Source organism: Elephantulus edwardii, unplaced genomic scaffold (assembly GCF_000299155.1).
Source record: "Elephantulus edwardii isolate Elephantulus edwardi_28Jun2011 unplaced genomic scaffold, EleEdw1.0 scaffold00019, whole genome shotgun sequence".
Lineage (NCBI taxonomy): Eukaryota > Metazoa > Chordata > Mammalia > Macroscelidea > Macroscelididae > Elephantulus > Elephantulus edwardii.
Genome location: NW_006399769.1, coordinates 1,829,633 through 1,854,229, shown reverse-complemented (window position 1 = coordinate 1,854,229; position 24,597 = coordinate 1,829,633). Strand labels below are relative to the sequence as shown.

The 24,597-nt window shown below is 39.8% G+C and overlaps 1 protein-coding gene across 3 annotated transcripts; it reads right to left on the bottom strand.

The window, feature by feature from the left end:
• Positions 1–221: 221 nt before the first annotated feature.
• MXD1 (MAX dimerization protein 1) lies at positions 222–24,336 on the bottom strand. Of its 3 annotated transcripts, none has more exons than XM_006882298.1 (6): positions 24,154–24,336; positions 23,366–23,465; positions 18,164–18,193; positions 3,215–3,329; positions 876–1,035; positions 222–575 (listed from the first exon to the last, which is right to left on the bottom strand). In XM_006882298.1, the coding sequence occupies exons 1-6, from the start codon at positions 24,224–24,226 to the stop codon at positions 388–390; spliced, it is 666 nt and encodes a 221-aa protein (XP_006882360.1). In that variant the 5' UTR covers positions 24,227–24,336; the 3' UTR covers positions 222–387. The 3 variants fall into 3 exon arrangements, with proteins under 3 accessions (XP_006882360.1, XP_006882361.1, XP_006882362.1); XM_006882299.1 differs by having other exon boundaries at positions 355–572; XM_006882300.1 differs by lacking the exon at positions 18,164–18,193 and having other exon boundaries at positions 355–575.
• Between the last annotated feature and the right edge of the window lie 261 nt (positions 24,337–24,597).

Sequence of the window (24,597 nt, the reverse complement as noted above, 5' to 3'; positions counted from 1 at the left end):
ACTCGGACATTTTTGCTGGGCAAGTAACACAGAAGCCAGAAAACTTTAAGAAAGGTCTGGTGGATTGCATGAAGATAGGAAAGAAAAGAGGAAATTGCTGAGATATGAAGGTTGGTTATTCAGTCTAAGAATTCTTGGGTGCTTCAAACTGATTGGAATGTACAGTCTCCCAGCGACAAATTTTCACAGAGAGGTGAAGCTGGTGGATGCATTCAGAAACCCACAGTCCTAAGCACTTCCTTCACAACTTGTACAAAGCTGATTTTGGTAAAAGTGGTAGGTACACTGACGTTTACGTGCAAAGTGACTGTGAGAGAATCCAGTACACTACCTAATAAGATCCGAAAGGGAGACCCATCAAGAGGAAGTCGTAGCAACCACTGTCTTTTATAGACCAAGACATGTCTTGTGACTGTCCTGGAGCTTTATTCTCTTGATGCTAGAGCTAGAGTAGCCCTCGTCGCTGCCCAGGCTCCGCATGCTGCCCTGCTCGTCAGAATCACTCACGCTGCTGCTGCTCCAGTCCAGATCCCTGGTAAGATAGTCTGTGCTTTCAACATCAACATCAATTTCTTCTGCGGGGAGGAAGAGAGAGAGAGAGAGAGAGAGAGAGATTGGTGAAGACATTGTTAAGCCATTTTCCAGCTACAGCTGGCCATAAAACCCAGGCTGAAACTCAAGCCAACTCAAGGTGAACTGTCCTTTGGATGCTAAGACCCTGATCACAGGAAAGCGGGCCCCGTTTCTAAACCGTGAGCAGTTCCCTATTTCCTCATTCATGCTCTCTCCTCATTCATGCTCTCTCCTGTGAGAAGTAGGGGCAGGATACAGTGGGCAGGGTGAAGTGGGATTGTGTAGGACGTGGAAGGGCTCACCCCTGTCAGAATCTGAGCGCACCGAGGAGACCGTCGAGCCAATGCTATCCATCCGTAGTCTCTCGATGCCCAGCTTCTCCAGCTGCCTCTTCAGGTGCCTCTGCTCTCGCTGAAGCTGGTCTATTTGGTGAATGGCTTTTCTGTCACAATCTTCAAGTTTCTGAAAGTCAAAAAGGTAGCTTTTGGAGCCTACCAGTGGACTTCGTAATTATGAATAACCCTGCACCTTCTTCTCTAGCAATGAATTATGCCAGATCTCCTGTGGAGCCACTGGAGTTATCCCCGTGAAGCTCCTCATCGAGACGGGAAGCTCACTGGCCCATGAAAGCTGGCTTCATCTACCTCAGCATCAAACACTGTGGGGACTTGTTTCTTCACAGAGCTTCAAGAACAAGTCCCAACTCCACCAACCATGACCCTTCCATTTTAATTATCAAAGAGATTGCAGGCAAGAGCTCTGGACTTGGTCTTTCTTTTTAGTAGTGATATCCTCAGCCTCTTACCACAGGGTTAGAAAACTGCACATTATGGCAGCTTGAAAAAGACAACCCCATTTAAAGCAATGTTATTCAAGTGCATGTCTAAGTACATCAGTACTTTTTTTTTCAGTCACACCAATTAACTAACTATTCTTGGTTAGCACAAAATAATGGTTCTTTTTGAAAGTGTGATACTAAATTGTTCAATATGAGAACTTGGGAAGCACATTTCCATAGACCACTTGGTTTTCCAAACTGCTCTCTGCTTATCATATTTTTCAGGTAATTAAAGATTTTTTTTAATTGTAGTTGTTTTGCTTTAAAGAGCATTCTTTACACCCTGAAATGTCATACATTAAGGCTAGTAATGATAATAACTGGATTAATGATATTTGTCCTTCCACAGCGTGAATATGCAAACATACTAGAGTGGTTTTGTCTACAGTTCTCAAGAGTCTGAATACAACTCAGACTACTCTCTGCTACTCAAGCTACATACTGAGTTTCAAGTCTGTTCCAGGGACCCAAGAGGTGCTGAGAACAGGTGTGCATGAAGGCAGTTTCTACAGACACTACTGAGTTTATGGTCTAATGATGCAGACAATCCAGCGGTCACCAAAAAAAATCCAGATTTCAACTGTGACATGTGCTCCAAGGGAGATACCTGATACCAGAACTACCCGTTACTGGAAGAAAGTGAGCCAGTCAGGAAGGCAGGAAAGCGTCCAGCATTCATGCCCCTTACACCACGATCTGGATGGTCATTAGACATTAATTAGGTGAAGAAGGCAGTTAACTAAGTCAAACAGCCCACCAAGAAGAGAAAACAAAATACAGAGATCCCCGTGGTTAAAAGGGAGCACGGCAAAGGCAAATGACTGAACACAGAGCTGGACTGGGGAGTGGTGCACGGTGCTGCTGCAGAGATAGGAGAGGACCAGGCAGAGTCTCGGCATCTGATCACAGAGCTTGTGACGAGCCCCAGAAGGGTTAAGGACGAGGTGTGATGATCTGAGCTTTGAAAGGACTGGGCTAGAGAGGTGTGGAAGGGCTCAGATGAATATAAGGTGATGTCTTATGGGTGCTGCAGAAGGCGATGCTCGGGTGGAGATGGAAATAGACAAGGTTGTGAAGGTTAGGTCTGGGAGACGGCTTAGACAGAGAGGGTGAAGGGGCAGAAGCTGTCATGAATGACTCCTGAGATGACGGGCAGCTTAATGAGACCCTTTCACCTCCAGTACTTAACGTATCAGTGGGCTCTAGGACACATCAATTTTTAAGTGCCTGCAATTCATCTAAAAGGCAGGGTGGAGTAGCTGAGGAGAAGTCTGTCACTGAGTCTTCAGGTTTGGAAGGTTGGACTTATGGCCAACTCATATCATTAATATGATGCAAATTTTTCCTCACTTTGAAACACTGACCCTCACCTCTGCTTGCAACAGATTCTACCATCACAATCACCTTCATTTGCTGCATGTGCAGCTTTTAAATCATTGGAAAGTCTTCAAACCTCGTCTTACACTAAAATAAAAAAAAATTAACAACAAAAATCCCACAAAACCACAAACTCATTGCTGTCAAGTCAGAACTGAGTCATAGCTGACCTCCCAAAAGGTTTTCAGAGGCAATAAACTGTATGGGAGGAAACTGCCTATCTTTCCCCTGAATCTTGCACTGAACAAACCAGACATAGCTACTGGTTCTGACTTATCTACAATTTTGATTCACCAACACCCTTAGTAACAGGTTTTATTTGTAACCCAGGTACTGCTGTATATATACATTTGCTATCTTTTCTAACAACACACAAATGCTTCCTGGACAGGTAAAAACAGAAAGGCTTCCTGAGGATGTACTTACCTTTATGTGCAATTTGGCTTTCGTTAATAAACTCAATGTAGTGTGTCGATTTGATTCGGGCCCAAGTGGGACCAGCCCCTTCAACTTTTCCAGGCACAAGCGAAGGTGGGCTCGTCTACAAAAACAAAATTGACAGCATTTAAGAATTTAACAGTGAATCATAATGCACTTCAGCAAGAATGTGTCCTGAAACTCTAAGATGACTCCAGCCCAGGCATAGCAAATGCCACCGTCTAAAGACCTCTTGTCAAATAGACATTTGCTGAAATCAGACAATGCTGGATTAAGTCATGAGAAGTCAAATCCAAAGTTTTCTCAATAAACTATGTTTATTGGCAACATAGTTGTCTAATTCAGGGACTGCTATCTACCACTATAGACACATTTATCAGGTTATCTCCAGATTTCTGGGTTATAGTGTGTCCAAATTAAGAAAATAAAGATCCAAGCGTGAAAATTCTCTCAATGCACCTTTCTCCTTCCTCATCCAGGGACACTAAATCACTATAGCTATTCTTTTTGTTCTGCTGCACTGCCAACCCAGAGGTAGGCAGTTCAAAACCACCAGCTGCTCTGGGGGAGAGAGATGGGCAATCTCCTCCTGTGCAATTTACAGTCTCTGAAAATCTCCTAGAGGGTCAGCTATGAATTGATTCCAACTTCACTGCACATAACATCAACGATACAACAGTATTTGTGTACATGGGAATGAGAAATGCACATGGTTATGTTATAATGTTTTCTGTAATAGCAAAGGTTAAAACAACCCAAATGACTCTCTGTAGGGTACTGGTTCTGTGATGGTATATCCAGCCCATGGAGTACTATGCTATCAGAAAACAAAGCGAGCCTGTTCTATGTAGAATTAGGGAAGATCTCCCAGACATGTTGTTAAGAAAGCAAGGTAGCAGGCTGTGTGTACAAAATGCTATTTAATGTTGTGTATAATATGCTCTTGTATGTATATGTATGTATGTGTATATGTATGCATATACACATACAGCATATACACATACATACAATAGCATATTGTATACATAAGTAAGAATCTCTAGTCATATTTCTTTTACGTGCATAAAGAAACTCTGAAAAGGCTACTAATAAAACCAATTTCCTCTGTAAATTTTCACTAAAATTACAATTAAAACTTTTGGGTGTTTGGGGTTGTTTTTTTTTTAAGGGGAGTCAGTAAAAGCAGTGTTCACCTGGGGTTGCTCTTACCCCCTCTCCTTTCTACTGACAGCATACTATAAGGTTTGGGTTCCCCCTTTTCCCTCTTCTTGTTCACTTTCACTCCTTTGCACGGCCCACCTTTCACTAGTTTTCCCTCTATCTTATTGCTGTAATAAGCCTTCTTCACTTGTTTTGCTAAAAAATAAAATGTTTTTTTAAAAAAACCACAACACTGTAGTAATAGTGATTGGGCAAGGAGAAGGCAGTGAACAACAACTAGGGATTTAAAAAAAGAGGTAATTTTTACTGAACATTTTTATACCACTTCAACAATATAAATCTATTAGTATTCAAAAAGTCAAATCATTCTTAAAAAAAAAAAAAGGAAAAATATGTCACTGATATTGCTATACTAACAACCATGCTGTGCACCCAGAGGGAACCGTACCCAGGTCTCGGAGCCTAGCAATAAGAACAGAGCAGGAGAAGCAGAAAGACCAGATGCAAAGGAAGCCTTTAGTGACAAACTTGAACACAAGCACAAAATTCCCTCACTTTTTAGGAACTGAGTAACATTTCGCTAAATCTTGTGTTTGGGATTTATGTTCTGTAACTTTAAACTAGAACCCTAGCATTAGCAGATTTGATGAATATGAGAAGGGAACAGAGTCAGAGGTTTTTATTTGGGCTCGCTACCACCTTAGTCTTCTCAGGCCACGCAGGCCCACAGTTTTCTGAATAATGGTGTGTTTCTATCATTCAGTGGAAAGTTCACTATATTGCCTAAACTGTTTGGTATCTGGAAAACTCTTTAAGAAGGCTGAAGCTACAGCTTAATCATTGTTGTGTTCTTATAACATTTCACACATCAATGTTTAATAACTGTTTTCTGAATGGATTAAGTAATTCAAACCAGACTTTAAGTTCATAAAGGGCAGAGTCCATCCCTATTACATCTTCGCACTTGAAGCAATGTTAAATATCTTTTCTTTAAAAGAAAAAGTTTTCAATGTTCACTGCTCACACAAGACAATCTGGAGCAAGGCTCAGCTGGTCTATGATGCTCTCAAGAGAACCGTGAGACAACTGTAATGCCTTCAAGCTTAGTATGCCTTTTCTCCTTCTTAAGAATTTTACTGTTCTAGTAAAAGTTAGGAAAACAGACCAAAGCAAGCCGATCTGAAAGCTATGTTGCTGCGGTTGCTAGGTGCCATCAAGGTGACTAAGACTCCAGGTGACCGTCTGAACACCAGATAGAAATTCTGCCCCCTTCTGCATCATCCACTCACGCCCAAGGTGGCTGGCTGTCACTATGTCAGTCCATCTCCTTAAACATCTTCCTCTATTTTGTTGACCTACTTTTCCCAGTATGGTGTGTTTTTCCAAGAACTTGCTTCTCCTGACAACATGCCCCGAGGATGTGAGATGAGGTTTCTCCATCTTTGCCTCTAAGGAGGACCCCCCCACCCCCGACCTCACTTCTTCCAAGCCAGGCCAGTGTGCACGACCTTGACCTCTACGTCCTCAGGACTCTAGGATGTTCCCCCAGGAAAGTCCAGTCATTGTTGCCTTTTATATCTTTCTGAGTGTCCTTCCTTCCTTGGATCATGAAGGTGTTATCCTACACTCTCCAAGGGACCTCAAGCTGGAGGAGTGTGGCACTCATTTCTGAGCTAGGAAGGTTTTAACTGTACAAATGTCTTATTTTTTTATAAGATTTCTACTTGCTGTGAAAACCTGTTCACTCACATTAGAATTTGGTTCCTCCCCCCTACGACATGAAATAAAAACAAGGAAAGAAAAAGCACAAGCTGTGTATAAAACCTGCTTGGACAATAACCTTCCTCAAAAAGAATTATGAAAATAGATTGTTATTAGAAATACCCTGAGAAAAATCTAATTATTTACCTACACAGCTCTCCAATCTTAGTTCTCACTACAATCTTCATAGTTTAACTTTCAAATTAGCAATAAAAGTTCAAAACTTTAAATCAGGCTTAAATAGGTTCAGTCTGCTTGCTATCTGCAAAGGCTGCCTGATTCAAAAGAATGATATATTTATCCCTATATGATGTGGCTTCTTATACAGATACGAGCATGTCAGTTTTTCAGGAAGTTTGTTTACTGATACGATGTAAGAGTAAAGTCATCTTTCCATGCAGTGTCATTTCTTGGTACACAGAAGTCTAGACAAGAGAGCACAATCTTCACCATCCAAATGTGGGTCTCTGAAGCACATCCCCGCTTGGGAAACTATAAACTATAATTCAAAGTAAGGGAAAGACATTCAGTGTCTTGTCTTTGTTGTGCCTGCCTGACTCTGCCCAGGTCTCACTGCCCTGGTCGGCCATGTGTCCTGCCTGCCTGCCACCCATCTGCAGACACATCCCCATGTCTGTACCTGTGCCAACCACAACGGCAGGATGAAGTATATTAGGCAGGTCCAGTTCCAATGCATAGTAGTGAAATTCAATCTCTGAACCAGATAAAAGAACAAATAGGCCCCTCCGTAACATCTATAACAGCTTCTCCCACAGATCTGTAACCCTGAGGCAGATACATGTACAACATAACACCCCTCCTCCTCCTCTATATATTATGTCATCTGTATCCTTTACTCAGCCCTGTACACCCATGAAGCTTCTGGATCTGAAACAAGTAGAGCGAGTGGCTGCTTAACTCTCAGGCTTCAATCCTGTGGAGGAGCCTAGTATCCCATTTTGAATAAGGTCCAGCTTCCTCCGAAACTAGCAGGAATTGTGCCACATTTGGTCATGTATCCTCAACAAGAAGCCACCTAATATTGACTCCTACTTGTCTTCTCCACATTTTCATCAGATTTCACTCATAGCAAGAACTGCTCCCAGCTCTCTGCCCCCAGCCGGAGAGCTCCTTCCTTCCTTTTCCTTTTGCACAAAGAGTTAAGTGCTCAATGACTAGATGAAAAATTGGTGGTTTGGACCCACCCAGAAGCGCCTTGGAAGATGAGCCTGGTGATGTTCTTCTAAAAGTCCACCACTTTGTGCTCACTTTGCCAGCACATACTCTAAAACTGGGACAATAAAGAGACAAGCATGGCCCCGGTGCAAGGATGACACGCAAATCTGTCAGTGGTCCCATTTAGAAATTTGTCTGAGCCTGATTTCACCAGTAACCTAACTGGTAAAGATCATATCCAAGTGTATATGAATATATATTTTTATTTTATTGAACTAACTGACCCAGGACCATTACAGAGAGCTGACTGAATGTTCAGCTGACACAGTCCTGGCCTACCCAGAAACCCCTGATGACGTCTCCTGCTATTGTATAAATTGGACATTTTTGGAATTTTAAACTTTAAATGATGATTTGGTTTCTTTTCTATTTTATTTTTATTTTGACCAATGTGATAACTTAAACAAATAAACCGGGATCTTTGTTTTAAAGATTATAAAACCAATTGCATGTGTATATATATACACAGCTTTTCAGAGTCCACGGCTTTCACTACGTTACAGGACATGATCCCATGTAGTACATAGAAAACTGCAGGGTGATCTCCCTTGAGTGCCTGATAGTATTAATTTTATCTCCATATATGCTGTGTTCCTTTAGCTGCTGTGTGATTATAGAGATGTGCACAGTAGGGTTCTCAATATGGTCCAGAGAAGCACAGCAGCTAATACTTAGGCTGGAAATGTTTCCTCATGGGATGTAAGTAAAACTTGAGTGTTTGTCACCAATAAATGGTAGTACTAAAAAAAAAAAATAAATTCACCACCTTAAAAACACTATGCAACAGCTGTCCTCTCACACCATGAGATGGAATCAACTGGACAGAATCTAACTAATTAATTATATACTGCTTTGGACTCGAGTCATGAACTTTGACTACTTGCTGACTCTCCAGAGAGATCACTAATTATTTTGAATGGTCTGATATACCTTTGGTCTTGAGTAGCAAAGAAAACCAATCTTTAATCTGAGCTATATGAGTAACGTTGAGAATCAGGCATGGCCTACACTTAGTGATAACCAATTTAGATTTTAAACTATTACCTCTCTTGAATATTGTTTTCTTTTTTACATTCTGCATCTGCCTGCCATTCACCATGCTACAAAAGCCTACTGTGATGATTAACACGTTGCCACACACTTTTTAAATTGACGACTATGCTTTGAAACACATTTGGCGTCATTTGCGGCAACAGGTTAAGAGGAAAGGTTTGGAAACCTGGCTTTGCCACTTACTCCCTGTGTGACTTCAGGCAAACTACTTAATCTGGGTAGCATGAGTTTCATCAGTGGAGTGAGGATGTTGAGGTCTACCTGGAGGCCAGGTCCTGGCACACTCTGTGTACAATGGTAATCTTTCAATCTGGCTTTATCTGCAGAGGAGTAATTACTGTGAGCAGACACAGATAAGTGCACCACTGCAATATTGCTTCTAAAAATCAATATTGTTGTTATGTATAGTCTAGTCAGAACCAACTCATAGCTAACCTGACAGCAAGTTTTTAGAGGTGGTAAATCACACAGAAAGAGATTGTCTTTCTCCAAAGTATCTTACTACACAAATAGAATCTCCCTAATAAAATTCAGTTTACTGACAGCTTCTGTACAGTAACAGGTATCTTTGTCATAAAAAAGTTTAATGGAAAATGAAATCAGATCTTGCTTATGTTAAAGGCCCTATTTTTTTATATTTAAGAAAATCCATAGACAGTTTATAAAGTTAATATCTACAAAAAGATACATTCCTCCATGACCACCCACTAAGTAGGAGGAGAGGTTGAAGGAACTCCAAGATTAGGAAAGAAATATCTGCCTCAGCTCCACTTGCCCCAGGAACAGCACTGAGAAGTATGCTTGGGCCTCTCTCCACCTTTAACCAGGTGGCCAAAGACAAAACCAGGGGCCCTGGAAATCCAAATTCATCTCTGGATGTGATATCTGGGCAAGTTAAGATATCTCCAACAGCAAGAAATAGTACACTATATTTAAGAAATGATATATGGAAAGAAAATTATAAAAGTTTATTAAGAAACATAACAAAATTTGAATAAATGGGAAGAAATGAGACCTTTCTGGACATGATCCCTCAAAGTAAAGATGTCCATTTTCTCTAAGACTGTCTATATGAAATTTAATACACTTCAAAGAAAAATGCCGATAACTTTTTAATGTTGGAAAATTGGACTAAAGTTCATCTAGGAGAATAAATGTGAGCACAACCAAGATTTTTTAAAAAGAGTAATAATAAAGAGGAATGTGCTATTTCAAATATTAAATTGCATTATAAAGTGTCAATAACGAAAAAGAGTTTAATACTCGTATAGGAATATGTAGACAAATCAAGTAGATAAAATTCCCCAGAAACAGATCTAAGAGTGGAAAGGAAAATTAGCACACAACACAGATAACACTGAAAATCCTTGAGAAAGTGAATTACTTAGGAAATAGAGGAGTGGGTAAGTTAACATCAAAATGAAGTCCAAACTGAACATATATTAAATATAAAAAAGTGTTCAGGTGCCACGTAGTTCTGTTGTTACTTTTCTCTAGCTCCTGGCAGACACAAGTTAGGAAAAAAACTAAATATCTAAGTGGAGGAAGTCATTAATGAAAACAGCTCTGGGATTTTTGAGGTATTACCTCCTACCAGTGCTTTGGCACTGGCAGAAGGCACATGGGCCAAACAGCATGCCTTTGGATAATTCTGAACAAAGCTCTTATTTCTGTCTCTGGACTCAAGTTCCTTTAATTCTATTCATGCTCACTCCCAGTAGGCAAGGTTGTAAAGTGGGAGTAGATGCAATAACAGAATGAGATGATAGGTAATCTGTGCTATCTGCTCCCAACTCTACTATGCTATTCCTAGCATTCTGACTTGGAAACAGTGGAGCCCAGGATGTAATGAAGACAGGTGTGCACGCATGTACGTGTGTATGTGTCCTTTAAGGGAGGCTATGTTACTGGAGATTACTTTATTTAGGGTGTAGTATTAGGGTGTAGCTGAAATTACTTTTCCCTTAAGATGTTCACAGTAAAGTGTATGACCCAAAGAGTTACAAGGCAGAGGCATCCTGGAGGCAGAATATACAGTATAGCAACTAGTACAGAAGGCACCTATCCAATTAGGCTCACAGGTGCAATCTTGAAATACACACTTCCATTCATTTATTCTACTAGCCTGTCATTTTGGGTTTTTAAAGACTTTTATTTTATACTGATTTACTTTAAAAGTTGATATACACTGTTTTTCAAGTGGGTTCTTTTCGCATTTCCTTTACTCACCCCTCCCCAACATGCCCACTAGACTGTCTTAAAGGACTGCTACGTGCCGCTATTTTCTTGGGTGCTGAGTTTATATAAAGTTTAATAAGACTCAGTTTTTGAGTACTTAAAAATTAGTAGGAGTGATCAGATGTGTAAACAAGTTATTGCTGAACAATTTCTGTATCTTCCAACCATGGCAATCCTCAGGTCCTGCCTAACATTCTAGAGTGGGCTCCCCTTTACCTCTGCCAGAAATGTTCTTTTTCCCTCATCCACAAACATCTTTCACTTAATTTTTCTACATAGTTTAAGTTTTCATGTCTTTTATAATTTAACTTCCCCCCTAAATAGATCACATTCATGTACTCATTCATTTACTCCCTGAAGACCTGCTAAGTATCTAAGTAACTTTTGTTTCCATGTAAGAATCCAAGTTGGTTTGGGTGTTTTTTTGTTGTTGTTAACTCACTAGGACCTAGAAAGAATAATGCAGCTGTTGGTTTAAAAGTATAATTGGAGGGAGGAAATGTAGATAAAAATGGGCATGAATGAAGCATAATTTTTTTAAAAAGAGGGAAAAAAGGTAGAATTTTACTTTGGGTGATTTGCTTCCTTCTTTGATGAAAACTTTATTTGAAGGATGTGATTCACTCGACCTGACTGAGCATTAGTTTTTCATTAGATTAGGGCTTGAAATTATTAACCAAGGGCCGAGATGAGTAAGGGTCTCAAAGAGTAGTCTAATGAATTCTAAGGTTTTACTTTTATTTCCTATTTTTGTGCATAGACTTAGTCAATTAAATTTCCTCATACGTCAGATAAGATTAAGATATTTAAAATAAAAATAATTTCAGATGTAAGTACATATGAAATTTAGAAAAGGAATATTTAGTGTACAATTGTTGTTGTTGTTGTGTACCATAGAGTCAGAACCGACCCACAGCTGACCCTCTGGTAGGTTTTCAAAGGCAGTTAATCACATGAGAAGAGACTGCCCATCCTTCTCCCACAGAGCGACTGGTGGCCTTGAACCGTGTGCCTTTGGGATTGCAGCACAGCTTTGTGCCACTAGGCCACCAGAGCTCTCTAATGTATAGTAAGGAACAAATAAAAAAACTCAAATCTTACTAAGGGGTCTAAAATTATTCCTTAAAATGATTATGGAATACAGCACATCTTCGCCTTTTCCAGACTGAGGCTGAGAACAAAGCTTTACTGGGATTATATTAAAAAGCCTAGGTGAAGGAGAGTGGGGAGGAGAAGATGGGACCTCCCTTACCCAGAAGAGAAGCCAAGGAAGATCATAAACTGCACTTCCTGCCTTCGGATGAGGGCCTCATGATCAGGTGCCTGCATATCACCCCTGATAATCCCAGTAATGATGCCTTTCAGCCCTGACCCTCACCCAGCTTTCCAAACTCTCTGGTGTGAACAGTGATGTTTTCAGCCCCACCACACATGACACACATGCCATCGAGTCAACTACAACTCATAGCAACCTTATCAACTATAGAAATGTTGCCCTATCCGGAGCTACAGAACAGCTCAAGAAGACAAAGAAAAGTATTGTAATGGAATGAGCAGAGAGCTGGATTTAGAGAACCAAAAGGGAAGAACTCATGTGGTATTTCTCAAGCAGAAAGAACTGAAAAGCAAATTCAAGCGAAGAGTTGCAATACTGAGAGATGATGCAATGGACAAAATCTTAATGATTCAAGAATAAGGCTGAAACCAAAGCCATTCCATTTTGCTGACCTTCTAACCCTACCTAAATAGTAAATAATATGGTTAATGTTTATACTAAAAAAAAAAAACCACCACACAACAACCCATAAAACTGTACTGTGTTCAGGTAAAGACAGCAAATAACATTTTGGGAAAAAGTGCTCTCCTCCTTTTCTAAAATCCTTTTCTAAGAAACTGTCAAATATATCTTTATTATCAACTTCATTAATAACTCTAGACAGCTTTGAAGAGTTCTCCTAATTCTGTAATAATCTTTGTAGAAAATACATAAGATATATGACAGTAGTTCCGTGGGATGACATGTCATTTGATAAACAATCTGATTGTTCTTCCACACATTGACACAGACTAAATTTGCACACTGATCTCCATATCCTTCCTCTATATCCATTCTCTTTAAGCCTCATGTGACAATAAAACACGGACTCTTCTTATGAAATCCTATGATGAGATATGAACATTTCAAGGAAGTTTAGAAGCCACAAGAGTGGTGCAGAGGCATGTAAAAACTCAAGCCTAAGGGAAATGTCTGCCTCCCATATACATTCCAATAAAGAGAAATAAAATCAACTAGAATATTTTAGCCAGAAGAGTCCTGACTGGAATGGTTTCTAATGAGAGGTCAGATACCACTGAAATACTGTTAGAGCAAATGAAAAAACAGTCTGTTGAGTCCTCCCCCAAGAGCACACAAAAAATCTTTTGTCATGGGTTAGAGAGTTCTGGTACAGATGACTTCCCTAGACCAGTGGCCTAATTCTAGCAAAGCTTGCATATGTACTATTCTAGAGAACTGGGTATCTACTATTAAAGGAAATGCTAGAGGTTTCTTTTGAAATGGAGTACATTTTAGCACCCAACTTCCAACCCACAGGCTGCAGTTTATGTGTATTCATTCACCCAATCTCCACTGGCTGAAAGGGTTACAGGAAAACATTTCACTAAGGAAATATCAACAATAAAGGATATGTAATAACACACAATTAAAAATGTTTCCTAGTAATTATAGTGCAAATGCAATAGAAATTAAAATAATATAAAAACCCAGGATTACTTGTTTATAAAAAGTATGAGATCTGTGTGGAAACACCAAAACAGAAACTGTTCAGAGACAGAAAAGAGATCTGAACAAATGTTGTTATTGTTGTTAGGTCCCACTAAATAGAACTCATAGCAATCCTGTGAACAATGGACCTGAAGCCTGTCCTATCCTGTGCCATCCTCATCATCTCTGGCACACCTGAACCCAGTGCTGTAGTGATTGTGTCAATCCATTTCGTAGAGGGTCTTCATCTCTTTTACTAACCTTTCAAAGCATGATGTCTCCCTCCAAAGAATAGCCTTTCCCAGGAACATGCCCAAAGTATGTGAGATGAAGTTTTGTCATCCTTGCCTTCAAGAAGCACTCTGATCCACTTCCTCCAAGACATATGTTTGTTCAGCACTGTTCTGTCATCCTTATTTACTGTCCAGCTTTCAGATGCATAGTAAGTGACTGAAAAGACTATGGCATAAATCAGGTGCACATTAGTCTTTAAAGTGACATAATTACTCCTCAGTAATCTGGAGAGATTCCTAACAGCAGATTTTCCCAATGTTATAGGTCTCCTGATCTCCTGAAACCAAGGGTGTTGATTACAGACTCAAGTAAGATGAAATCAGTGACAACGTCAATCTTTTCTCTATCAAGATGTTGCTTATCAGTCTAGAGGTGAGGGTATTTATATTTTTGATGTTGAGATGCAATCCATATTGAGGGCTTTAAAAGTCTTTAATGTTCTGTAGCAAGCTTTTCAAGTCCTCTGAACTTTCAGGAAGCAACAGATCTGAAGCCTGTACCATTCTCATCATCTCTGGCACACCTGAACCCAATGCTGGAATGACTGTCAATCCATCTCATTGAGGGTCTTCATTTCTATTGCTGAGCCTCCACCTTTCAAAGCGTGATGTCCCTTTCCAAAGAAGAGCTTCTCCTAGCAGTATGTTATAAATAGTATAATTTAAAAATAGAAGAATAAAAAAAATTAATAAAGAAAAAAAGAATAAAGGGAAGAGATGACTTCACCAGGTCCTGAAGTGCATGATAAAACCTCAATGATTGAATCAGCTTATATTTGCACATAAACTCTTGTGTTGCAGTGAATTAAACATTGGGCTGCTAACTGAAAGTTTGGCAGTCTGAACCAGCCTATTCTATAAAGATTCACAGGCTTGGATATCCTAACAGAAAGTCCTATTGTATCCTCAAGGGTTGCTATGAATTGGAAAAATTTTATAGTAAAGGATTTGGGTTTGGAGGGTCATATTAGATGCAGGAAGCATTAAAAGATGGAAGGAATACACTGAATCACTATGCCAAAAAGAACTGGTTGACAATGAACCACTTCAGGGAGTAGCATAGGATCAAGAACCAACAGTACCGAAGGAAGAAGTTCAAGGTGCACTAAAGGCACTGGCAAAAAAACAAGGGCCCAGGGAAATGATGGAATAACAACTGACATGCTTCAACAGACAGATGCAGCCCTGTACCTGCTCACCAGTTTCTGCCAACAGACTTACAAGACAACCACCTGACAACTGACTGGAGAAGAGCCATATTTGTTCCTATTTCCAAAAACAGAATGTGGGAATTATTGCTCAATATGATGAATATTACATGTACAAGTAAAATATTGCTGAAAATCATTTTTAAAATTACTGCAACAGCATAGAAACAAGCAAATGCCATCAATTCCACCTGGATTCAGAAGAGGCAGTGGCCCAAGAGATCTGATTTCAGATGGATATTGGTGAAAAGTTTGTGTTTTACTAATTATGCCAAGACATTTAACTGTGTGGATCATAACAAATTACTGTGAACATTGTAAAGGATGAGAATCCCAGAATATCTAATTGTGCTCATGCAAAACCTCTATACAGAACAAAGGAACACTGTATGGTTTACAATCAGGAAAGGTGTACATCAGGGTTGTATTCTTTCTCCATACTTACTCATTTTATATGCTGACAAAAACATTCGAGAAGCTAGACATCAAGAATGAAGACTGTGACATCAAGATTGGAGGAAACTCAGTTATGCTGATGACACAACCTTGCTTGCATAAACTGAAGACTTGAAACACTTGATGCAGAAGATCAAAGACTACAGTCTTCAATATGAGTTACATTGCAAAATCAAGAAAAGAAAAATTCTTACCACTGAACCAACAGGCAACATCATGATAGATGAATGAAAGACTGCAGTTGCCAGGGATTTCATTTTACTTAGATTCACAATCAACACATTGTAACAGCAGTAACGTTATCAAAAGACACACTGCATTGGGGAAATATACTGTCAAGGCTCTCTCCAAAATTCTAAAGCCAAAGGAAGTCAATTTAAGGATTAAGGTGTCCCTGATCCAAGCTATGGTATTTTCTATTCAGAAAGTTGGACAATGAATAAGGATGCAAGAAGAATCATCAATGCCTCTGAATTATGATGTTGGGGGAAAAGTATTGACAAATCTGTCTCAAAGGAAGTACAACCAGAATATGCCATAGAGGCAAGGATGGTAACAAACCTAAAACCTGGATTTATTTTGCTCAATATTCTTTGCTTCCCCCACTCTCCAACTTACTCCCCTAATAAACTCCATCTTTGGTACCACAACTGTGATCTATGAGTCAACCATGAATAAGCAAACCTCTTGCTACTGCTGTGGCTTCTAGAGGCACCATAGTGCTGTTTATCTGTTTTCTGCTCTGAGGCAGTGAGGGGATGGGCTATTATCACTCCCTCTGGCCCTTTCAGAGAAATGGTCCTGTGCCATGTTCTGTTTCTGCTCCTTAGACAACACCCTATTTTAAGTGGTAAGAACCTGCACTGCAATCCTGAGTACAAGCTGTTCAAGTCTGCCAGCTGCTCCATGGGACAAGGAAGGGCAGTCTCCTCCCGTGTGAGATTAACTGCTTCTGGAAACTCTCTGGAGGGTCAGCTATGGGTCAGTTCCGACTTGACAGTACACAACAACCCCCCACTCATATGGTGAAATTCAAAGTGGGTGGTTTGACACCTCAGGGGCAGGAAGATGGGGAAAAATGTAAATATGAGAAAGAGAGGCTACATCTACTATTTTTATCTTAAGAAGAGATACATTTGAGCTTCTAGTTCATGGTATATAAAGTCCTAAAGCACAAAGGAAGCTCTGGCCCCACAACATAATGGAGCAATTAAAATAAAAATAGAAATGGTAAGAAGCTTTCTCTCTGCCTACCCCATACCCCTGCTGGAAAGGGCATGGTGTGTCCTTTCTCCAAAGAAAAAAAAGTATTTAGATGCAGGCTTTCAGACTTGGACCTTTTTTTTTTAAAATGTTTACATGAAGCATCATCCTCCTCTTATTCATGATAACAGGTATTTCAAGTTTATGAGAGCAGAGAGACCAGAACAAGGCTTGCTGAATGATGCCTTGGCTGCACACGAGAACTACCTGGGGAGCCTTAACAAAGTACTAGTACACAGTTTCAATCCAAACCAACTAATCTGAATTGCTGGGGAGCGGGCAGAAAAGATCAGACATTTTAAAGCATGGTTTAAAATTAAGAAAAGGTGTGGATCAGGGTTGTATCCTTTATCTCCACCTATTCAACGTGGATGCATTCAAGAAGCTGGACTCTATGAGAATGTGGCATCAGGACTAAAGAATGATTCATCAACAACCTGCATTATGCAGATCACACAGCCTTGCTTGCTCAAAGTGAGGAGGACTTGAAGTGCTTGCTTCATAAGATCAAAGACTATAGCCTTCAATATGGATTGCATCTCTACAGGACAAACATCCTCAGCACTAGATTGATAAGCAACATGATAGATGGAGAAAAGATTGACGTTGTCAAGGATTTCAACTTACTTGGATCCACAATCAACACTCTTGGTACCAGCAGTCAGGAAATCAGTAGACATACTACATTGGGAAAGTCTGCTATTAGGAACCTCTCCAAATTGCTAAGGAGCAATTATGTCAGTTTGAAAACTAAGTGCACCTGATTCAGGTCATGGTCTTTTCAATCACTTGCTATGCATCTGAAAGCTGGACAATAATAAGGATGACAGAAGACTTGATGTATTTGATCTCTGATGTTGTAAAATAGTACTGAATGTCCCATGAGCTGCTGAAAGAACAAACAGATGTCTTGGGGAAAAGGGAGCCACAGTGCTCCTTAGAGGCAAGGATGACAAAGCTTTGTCCCACATACTTCAGGCATATTCCTAGGAAAGGAACATCCTGTGGAGGTTCATCAAAAGAGAGGAAGACCTTCAACCACATGGACTGACTCGGTGAATGCAGCAATGGACTCAAGTATATCAGAGATGAGGTTAGCATAGGAAAGGACAGGCTTCAGATCTGTTGTTCACAGGGTAGCTATGAGTCATACTCAACAGAACATAACAATGAGTCAGAAACTACCTGATGTTTGCAGGTTTTTGTTCTTTATTTCCTTTTTTTTATTTTCAAGAACAGTGAAGATTTTTGTTCATTTTATGTCTATTTTCATGTGTGTGCATAATCTGTAATCTATATGCACATCCTTATGTGTATTTCTGTGCATGTAAAAGCATTTATCAAAAGGAATGGGCTTGGAGGCATGGTCTCAGAACTAAGTGATTTATTGACAGTGCCACTTAGAGGATTCTCTTAACTCAGGGATTGTGAGGGTCAAGAGAAATGATTAAACAAAGAATGCATCAAAATCCTCCCCATTCTACTACCAAAATCCCTAACTTACCTATTCTTCTCCATTTCATTGTGAGTTGATCTGAAAAAGGAAACAAAAAATTATTTTCTTGAGGGACTACTTCAACATCAACATGATAAATTTTTAAATTTTGTACTTTTCAAAGTTCATAGCAAAGAGGAGAAAGAAAAAGATACTGGGATCTACTAAAGATATTAGTCCATCTGAGGAGTTTTGTTGTTGTTAGGTGCCATCAAGTCAGCTATAACTCATATCAACTCTATGAACAGCAGATCAAAACTGTGCCCTGTCTTATGCCACCCTCAGAGATTCTGCCATGTTTGAGCCCACTATTATAGTCACTGGATCAGTCCATCTCATTGAACACAAATATCTAAAATCATCTTCAAGGAGAATAACTAAGCCACATAATCCTTCATTGAAAAATAACGCATATTGAGGAAGGTAATAAAAGGGAGCTTATTTATACAACGAGAAAAACAGCTGCACAAAGACTTGTGGTTTTAGGTTATAGAATACCATACAGCTGAAGCTGAATAGTGGAGCTGGAATTACATCTCTAGCTTTGCACCTTTTTCTACATATAATACAGTAGGCTGTTGTTGTGTACCTCGCCCTACCGCCGAGCAGCTGGTGGCCTCGAACTGCATGCCTTTGAGACTGCAGCACAGCTTCTTGCCACAAGGCCACCAGAGCTCCCATAATACAATATAGTATAATGTTATGCTAACTTATTAATTAGAGGATACAGATTTAAATGGATAAAATAACCTCTCCTCTGTATCTTTCCACCCCCTACAGTAACACTTCTCATGTACAATCTCCTAAAAGAGTTCACCTTAGGAAGGAGTTTTCACAACTCAGCTCAACACAAACACTAGTGGAAGCAGCAGTTCGTGTGAAATTTGAAATGCAAGCTTTGCTACTGACGCCTTTGGCAGCCTCGTGTGTAGGGAGTTGCAACCCAAAGGTAACATCTCTCTAGCAGTTTGAATTCAGGCAATCTTCTCCCTTGCTATTTATGGCCTTTAAAAATCCACTGGAGTGTCAGCTTCGAGTCGATTCCAATGCAACAGCACTGAGTTGGAATGCTGTGGAAGCAATCAAACTCTTCAGCAACCTGTCCTTGGTTAACCCCTCTGTAAGATGGATTAATTACCAATTACCTACTGAACAAGCGTGGATCAATGAGGTAACAACTGTAAAAGTGAACAGAAAACCTTGGATGAAAGCTGTGGTAGATCTGAAATCATATCATTAGTCAGTTTACAGCTGACCTTGAATATAAGGTCTGGTCTAAGAACTCATGGCAAGTTCCCACAAAATCACAGTCAAAGAGTCAGTCAATGCAGCACTCCAGTGTTTTTTCACATACAACTGCTTCCTAAAACCAATTAAACTTCAGAGGCAGGAGGGACCTCCTGGCATTACAAAGGAGCTGAGTCTTGACCTTTCTTATTTATTTACTTAACTTATTCCCTAGCTCAGGTCATGAAGTCTGTGGGGCAGAGCTGGTTCCTTACTGGGTACAGAAGATATATTCTCATAATGATCATGAGGGAACATTAATTCATGAATGCTCACTCACCACTGATATGGGTGGTGGGAAGAACACCACCACCAAGTTCATTCACACTAGGTATTAGAGTGGTGGTGATGGTGGTGTAGGGATACATCTTGAAACGGGAAAAATTTCAATGCAGCACTAAATCATCTCTCCCTCAAGTTACCTTTTTTTTTTTTTTCAACTTTGGGAGGGAGAAAAACACCTCAGTAAGAGAATATCTAAATTTTACATTTATAATATTGGTTTCTAGATAAAGACCACGTGGACCTTGAAAGTGATTAACTTAAAAGCTTTAAATTGGTTTATGTGGTTATCCTTTCCTCAGTATTCTTCAGTCACATTTTTTTCTAACTTCTACAATAGAGAGCAAGATTAGTTAGCAAGAACCTGGCCTGCATTTTAGTTTTAACAGAGGATAACAAGGTTAAAGTTTGACAGTTTTTAAGTGAATAAAAGCATATTACAATGGCTGATCAGACTTCCTGTTTAACAAAGTGGGAAGAGATGTGCAGGGTGAAAGGCATATATAGTCTCTAATAAAAGAAAATAATACACTGCATACACTTCTAAAACTTTCTGCGTTCTTATATTTAAATCATTTTAAATTTCCTACATAAAAGAATTACATAGGAAATACAACTCTTTCCAAGCTTTCAACAGAGTTCTGGAAACAACAGCTCTTACTTGGTTATTTTTCAGGGTTAAACATAGAGTGATTGCATTTGGTTTATTGAATCTACATGTTAAATAAATAGCAGGCCTTTCAAAAACAATCCGTTCAGAGATTGCCTGGCACCTCTGTTAGTGGGTAAAAATATTTTTAATTAAAGCATTAGAGGAACACATAGATACTTTGCATCAAAACTATTTTCCATGTGATTTCAGAAAAGACTTTATAACTCTGGAATCACTGACAAAGGTCAAATTTCATTAGGAAAAAATGTATTCTAACACCACCACCACAAAACTAAAGTATCTGAGAAATGGAAAAATTTCATAGGCTCAGAACGACTTTCCTTGTCAAATCAGTTCTGTAGGCTCTATCTTAAAAAACAAAGATTAGTCTAGAACTTTCTCTTTCACATGAGCGCCACAATTTGCTTTCCTAATTCAGTAAAATACACTTTTAAAAACTCTGGATACTAACTCTAAATAATTGGTACCTGCTTTTAAAAGTCATTAGGAAAAAATATCCTATATGGCTATATTCTAAAAGTGCTCTGATGACTCTAAAACAATAGTCACAATTTCATTGTTTTTGTTCCTCAAATGAGTGACTACAGAGAAAACTTAAGATCTGTATTTTCAGTTACCAAGAAGTTTGATATAAGGTTAAATATTATATTTTATTGTGCAAGAGAAAATACTTTCCAGACTCTTTAAGCAAAGAGTACAGTAATTCAATCTGAATTAAGAAGAATAAACTGTCATCTAGTTATTACATAAACTAGTGGTAATCTCTCCTTTCCCCTCACCTCAGTTCAAAATTCTGCCCATATGTGGTCTTAGACATAAGTCTATAATCAAAATCAAAGAGTCAAACTCTATTCTTTAAATACTTCACAATCACTCTACACAGGTCACAAAGAAAGTGATTACTTTAAAAAAAAAATAACCTTTTCTGCTGTATTTGTTTGCTTGAGGGTTATCCCCAGGTTTAATTAGGAAGTCTCTTACATACCCTTGCACCATGGAAAATGTCATTAATTATTAGTCAAGAATATGGATAATTGTGATTGTTTCCAGGGACAATCTAACAATGGAAAGCAAACCAAGTTCAGGGACAAAAAAGAGCTTTGGGTAAAAATCAAAAGCTTTGGCAGTTTTCAGAAATAATGATGGTGGGGGGCGGACTCTATAACTTGACCTGAAATTCTCAACTACCCTTTTTCTCCTAACCAGGTGGTGCTTCTCTGGCAGTTCAACTCTACCAGCTTCTCTGTGGGCGAAAGATGAGCAATCCCCTCCCCTGCAATTTGCAGGCAATGGAGTGTCAGCTACGAGTACGTTCCAACTGAACGAATGAGGTGTTCTTGTTTTTGTTTTTTTTTAAAATCACTTTCTAGGATAAGACACTTCTCTTCAACTGAGAAATCTCACCTCTCCTTGGAAGCAAAGATGGTGAAATTCTGTCTCACATATTTTGGGCAGTTGTGAGGAGGGACTAGTCCTTGGAGAAGGACATCATTCTTGCAAAGGTCAATTTAAAAGAGGTAGATCCACAACAAGATGGACTGACACAGTGACTGTAACAATAGACTCAAGTGTGATGGAGATGATGATGATAGCACAGGGTAAAGCAGAGTAGAAAGTCTACTGTGAGTCACAGTCAACTGGACAGCACATAACAAGCCACCTACTATATGACACAACTTTCCTGTGAAACTATTAAAAAAAAAATTAAGGTAGGAAACTTGGACTACTAACATGGATAACTCCTTCCAAATCATTATGAAAACAACAAACTAAACTTTCTTGTAAAACAAAGCAAAAGCCTCAGAAATTTCTAACAAATTTTTTTAATTAATTCTGTAACAAAATGAAGCACAGCTTAATTACTTTTATATCATTACATAATTAAAGTTAGCATTCATAGTTCTATGAAAGGGCCTTAGCTACCCCTTTCAAGTGATACCACAGGTAAGAAAACAAGGCATCCTTTACATGCTAGAGTATGCAAGAGCACAGCACATGTACTAAACGTGTCTTGTGTTCCACTACCAACACAAGGACAGTGGGGTGAACTAAGGGCAGAAGCAGCAGCAAGAACAAGTGAGTTTTAGGTTTAAGGGGAAACTCTTTCAGACTACCCAAACACAGTTATTTTAAAGAGTTATTTGTTGGGGAGGACTACAGGAGGATGAGGTTCTAAAACAATGATGCAAAAGTAAATTAATTTACTGGCATGAAAGGAAAAATTAAAAGAATGTAATAAACCATGCCCAACCAAATAAAAATTTAAGAGTGAAGAGCACTGATGGATCTCTCAGGTGTCAATATTCTATTTCACTGACCGTTAATCAAGTTCTTCTCAGTGAGATTTCATCTTTCAAGAACTACACGACTCAAATGAAAGGGATTTGGCATATTTTAATAGTAACATTGTCCCATCACCAAACAGGTGGGCTTTCACCTCAATAATTCCTCATGGCCATTACAAATAGATATAACCAATTAGATTATCAAGTGAAGCACTGATTTTCCTTTACAAGTAAAAAAAAAAAAAAGGTAAAAAAAAAAGTTACCATCTATGCCAATTCAGATTTTTAAATTTCATAAATGTTTACTATGAAGAGTAAAAGAAATTTATAATATGCAGTTTTTTCAATTACAGAAAACTTGAAGCTACAACTTCTGAAGAAAAATATTGCCACTATTGTTAACTTAAACTCTAACCTTCCCTAGATTTTTGTTCCAAGGAATAAATGCAAAATTAAATCACACACACAGAACCATTGTTCATAAAGAAATGTAAAACATTTCTATTTCTTTTAAGTTCTTTCAATTCAAACGGAAAGACTGCTTCGTCTGATGGTTTAAGTCTGAATTATGATTACCACTGAATGTATTTACAGGGTTATAAGCACAAAAGGCAAGTTACAATCTACAGACTGATTTACCTACAGTTTAACCTAAAAGAAAAATAGAAATCTTTATCAAATTACCTGCTACTGCTGTTACTCTTCTTGGATTTGTTCCTCCGTTTTAAGGCATCTCTGTCCTTGTTATTGTATGGTAACATGGAGGCATAACCATGTTCAGCTTCTAGAAAACCGGAGGATCCAGTTAATGTATGAGCCCAGAAGATTCAATACTTTCTTCCCTCTACACTGGTTCTTTATTTTCATTTTTGTTTCTGAGGCTAATTGAAAAAAATATTATTGAAAAAAATAAAATGCATTAAAGGCAGGACTCTGTGATCGATTAGATTTTGGCTGGTTGGTTTTGGTTTTTTTTTATTGTGTGACTACCCTCAATTCAGAGGTGTAAGGAGGATTCCAGCTGCTCATTGTTGAGAGTCACTCAGCTCATGGAGCCTGGGTTTCCCGTTTGCATGCTGCGTCCAGCAGGTTAGTGTGTGTTAAGTGGAACCTGCCTCTGGCGAAGGTGTGGGGTAATCCCAGGGCACTGGGAGACTGGACACCAGGCCCACTCGGGGACTGGCTGCGGGAAGGAAATCAGGGGACCTGGACCCCCTACTCGCTAAAGTGTGAGAAGCAGCGCTCGGGACGCCCGAAGGCAGAGGCCCTTTTTCACCCCCATTCATTGCTTCTGGGCAGCGGAGGCCCCGGAACAGCGTGTAAGGGAGAACCAGAGGGGCTGGCAGCACTTGCGAGCGCGCTCTCCACGCTTCCAACAACCTCGGCAGCGGTCAGGCACCCAGACGCGCAGAGCAGCCCCTCAGGGGGCCCCGGCCCTGAACTGGCTAAACGCCCTCCCCATCCCACTGCACCTCTCTCCCGCCGTTCCAGGTAGTCGGCCGCCTCAAGGAGCAACTGGATGTTCATCCGAACCGCCGTCGCCATTCTGCACCGGGGGCCGGAGCCACGGGACCAACCCCCACTGTCCACAGGCTCGGCGCTGCCGTCGGACACCCGCTCCTCACTGTGGACTCTGTGGAGCAAGGCTGACAGAGCCTCTCAGGGACTCTGCTCACTGGAAAGCGGGAAGGCTGTTGATCTGAGCACTACCGAAACCGTGACAGAACCTGGGGCTGAGCAGCAGCTACCACCGCGGCGAAGTGTTTATCCCCGTCCACCATCCCCCTCCCCTCCCCACCAGCCCCTTTCTTGACAGGCCCGCTTCGGCTGCGTTCCTCATTGGACACTCCAAAGAATGCCCCGCCCTTGGCCATGCCCTATTGGGAGAGGACAGTAAAGCTCCGCCCCCGATCAGC

Bases quoted from the DNA above. Each gene is read 5' to 3' on its own strand.
- MXD1 (XM_006882298.1), bottom strand. From the start codon at position 24,226: ATGGCGACGGCGGTTCGGATGAACATCCAGTTGCTCCTTGAGGCGGCC. The intron at 23,466-24,153 runs GTGCAGTGGGAT...CCGGTTTTCTAG, and splicing joins CCTGGAACGGCGGGAGAGAG to AAGCTGAACATGGTTATGCC. The intron at 18,194-23,365 runs GTAATTTGATAA...TTCCTTTTTCAG, and splicing joins AAGAGTAACAGCAGTAGCAG to ATCAACTCACAATGAAATGG.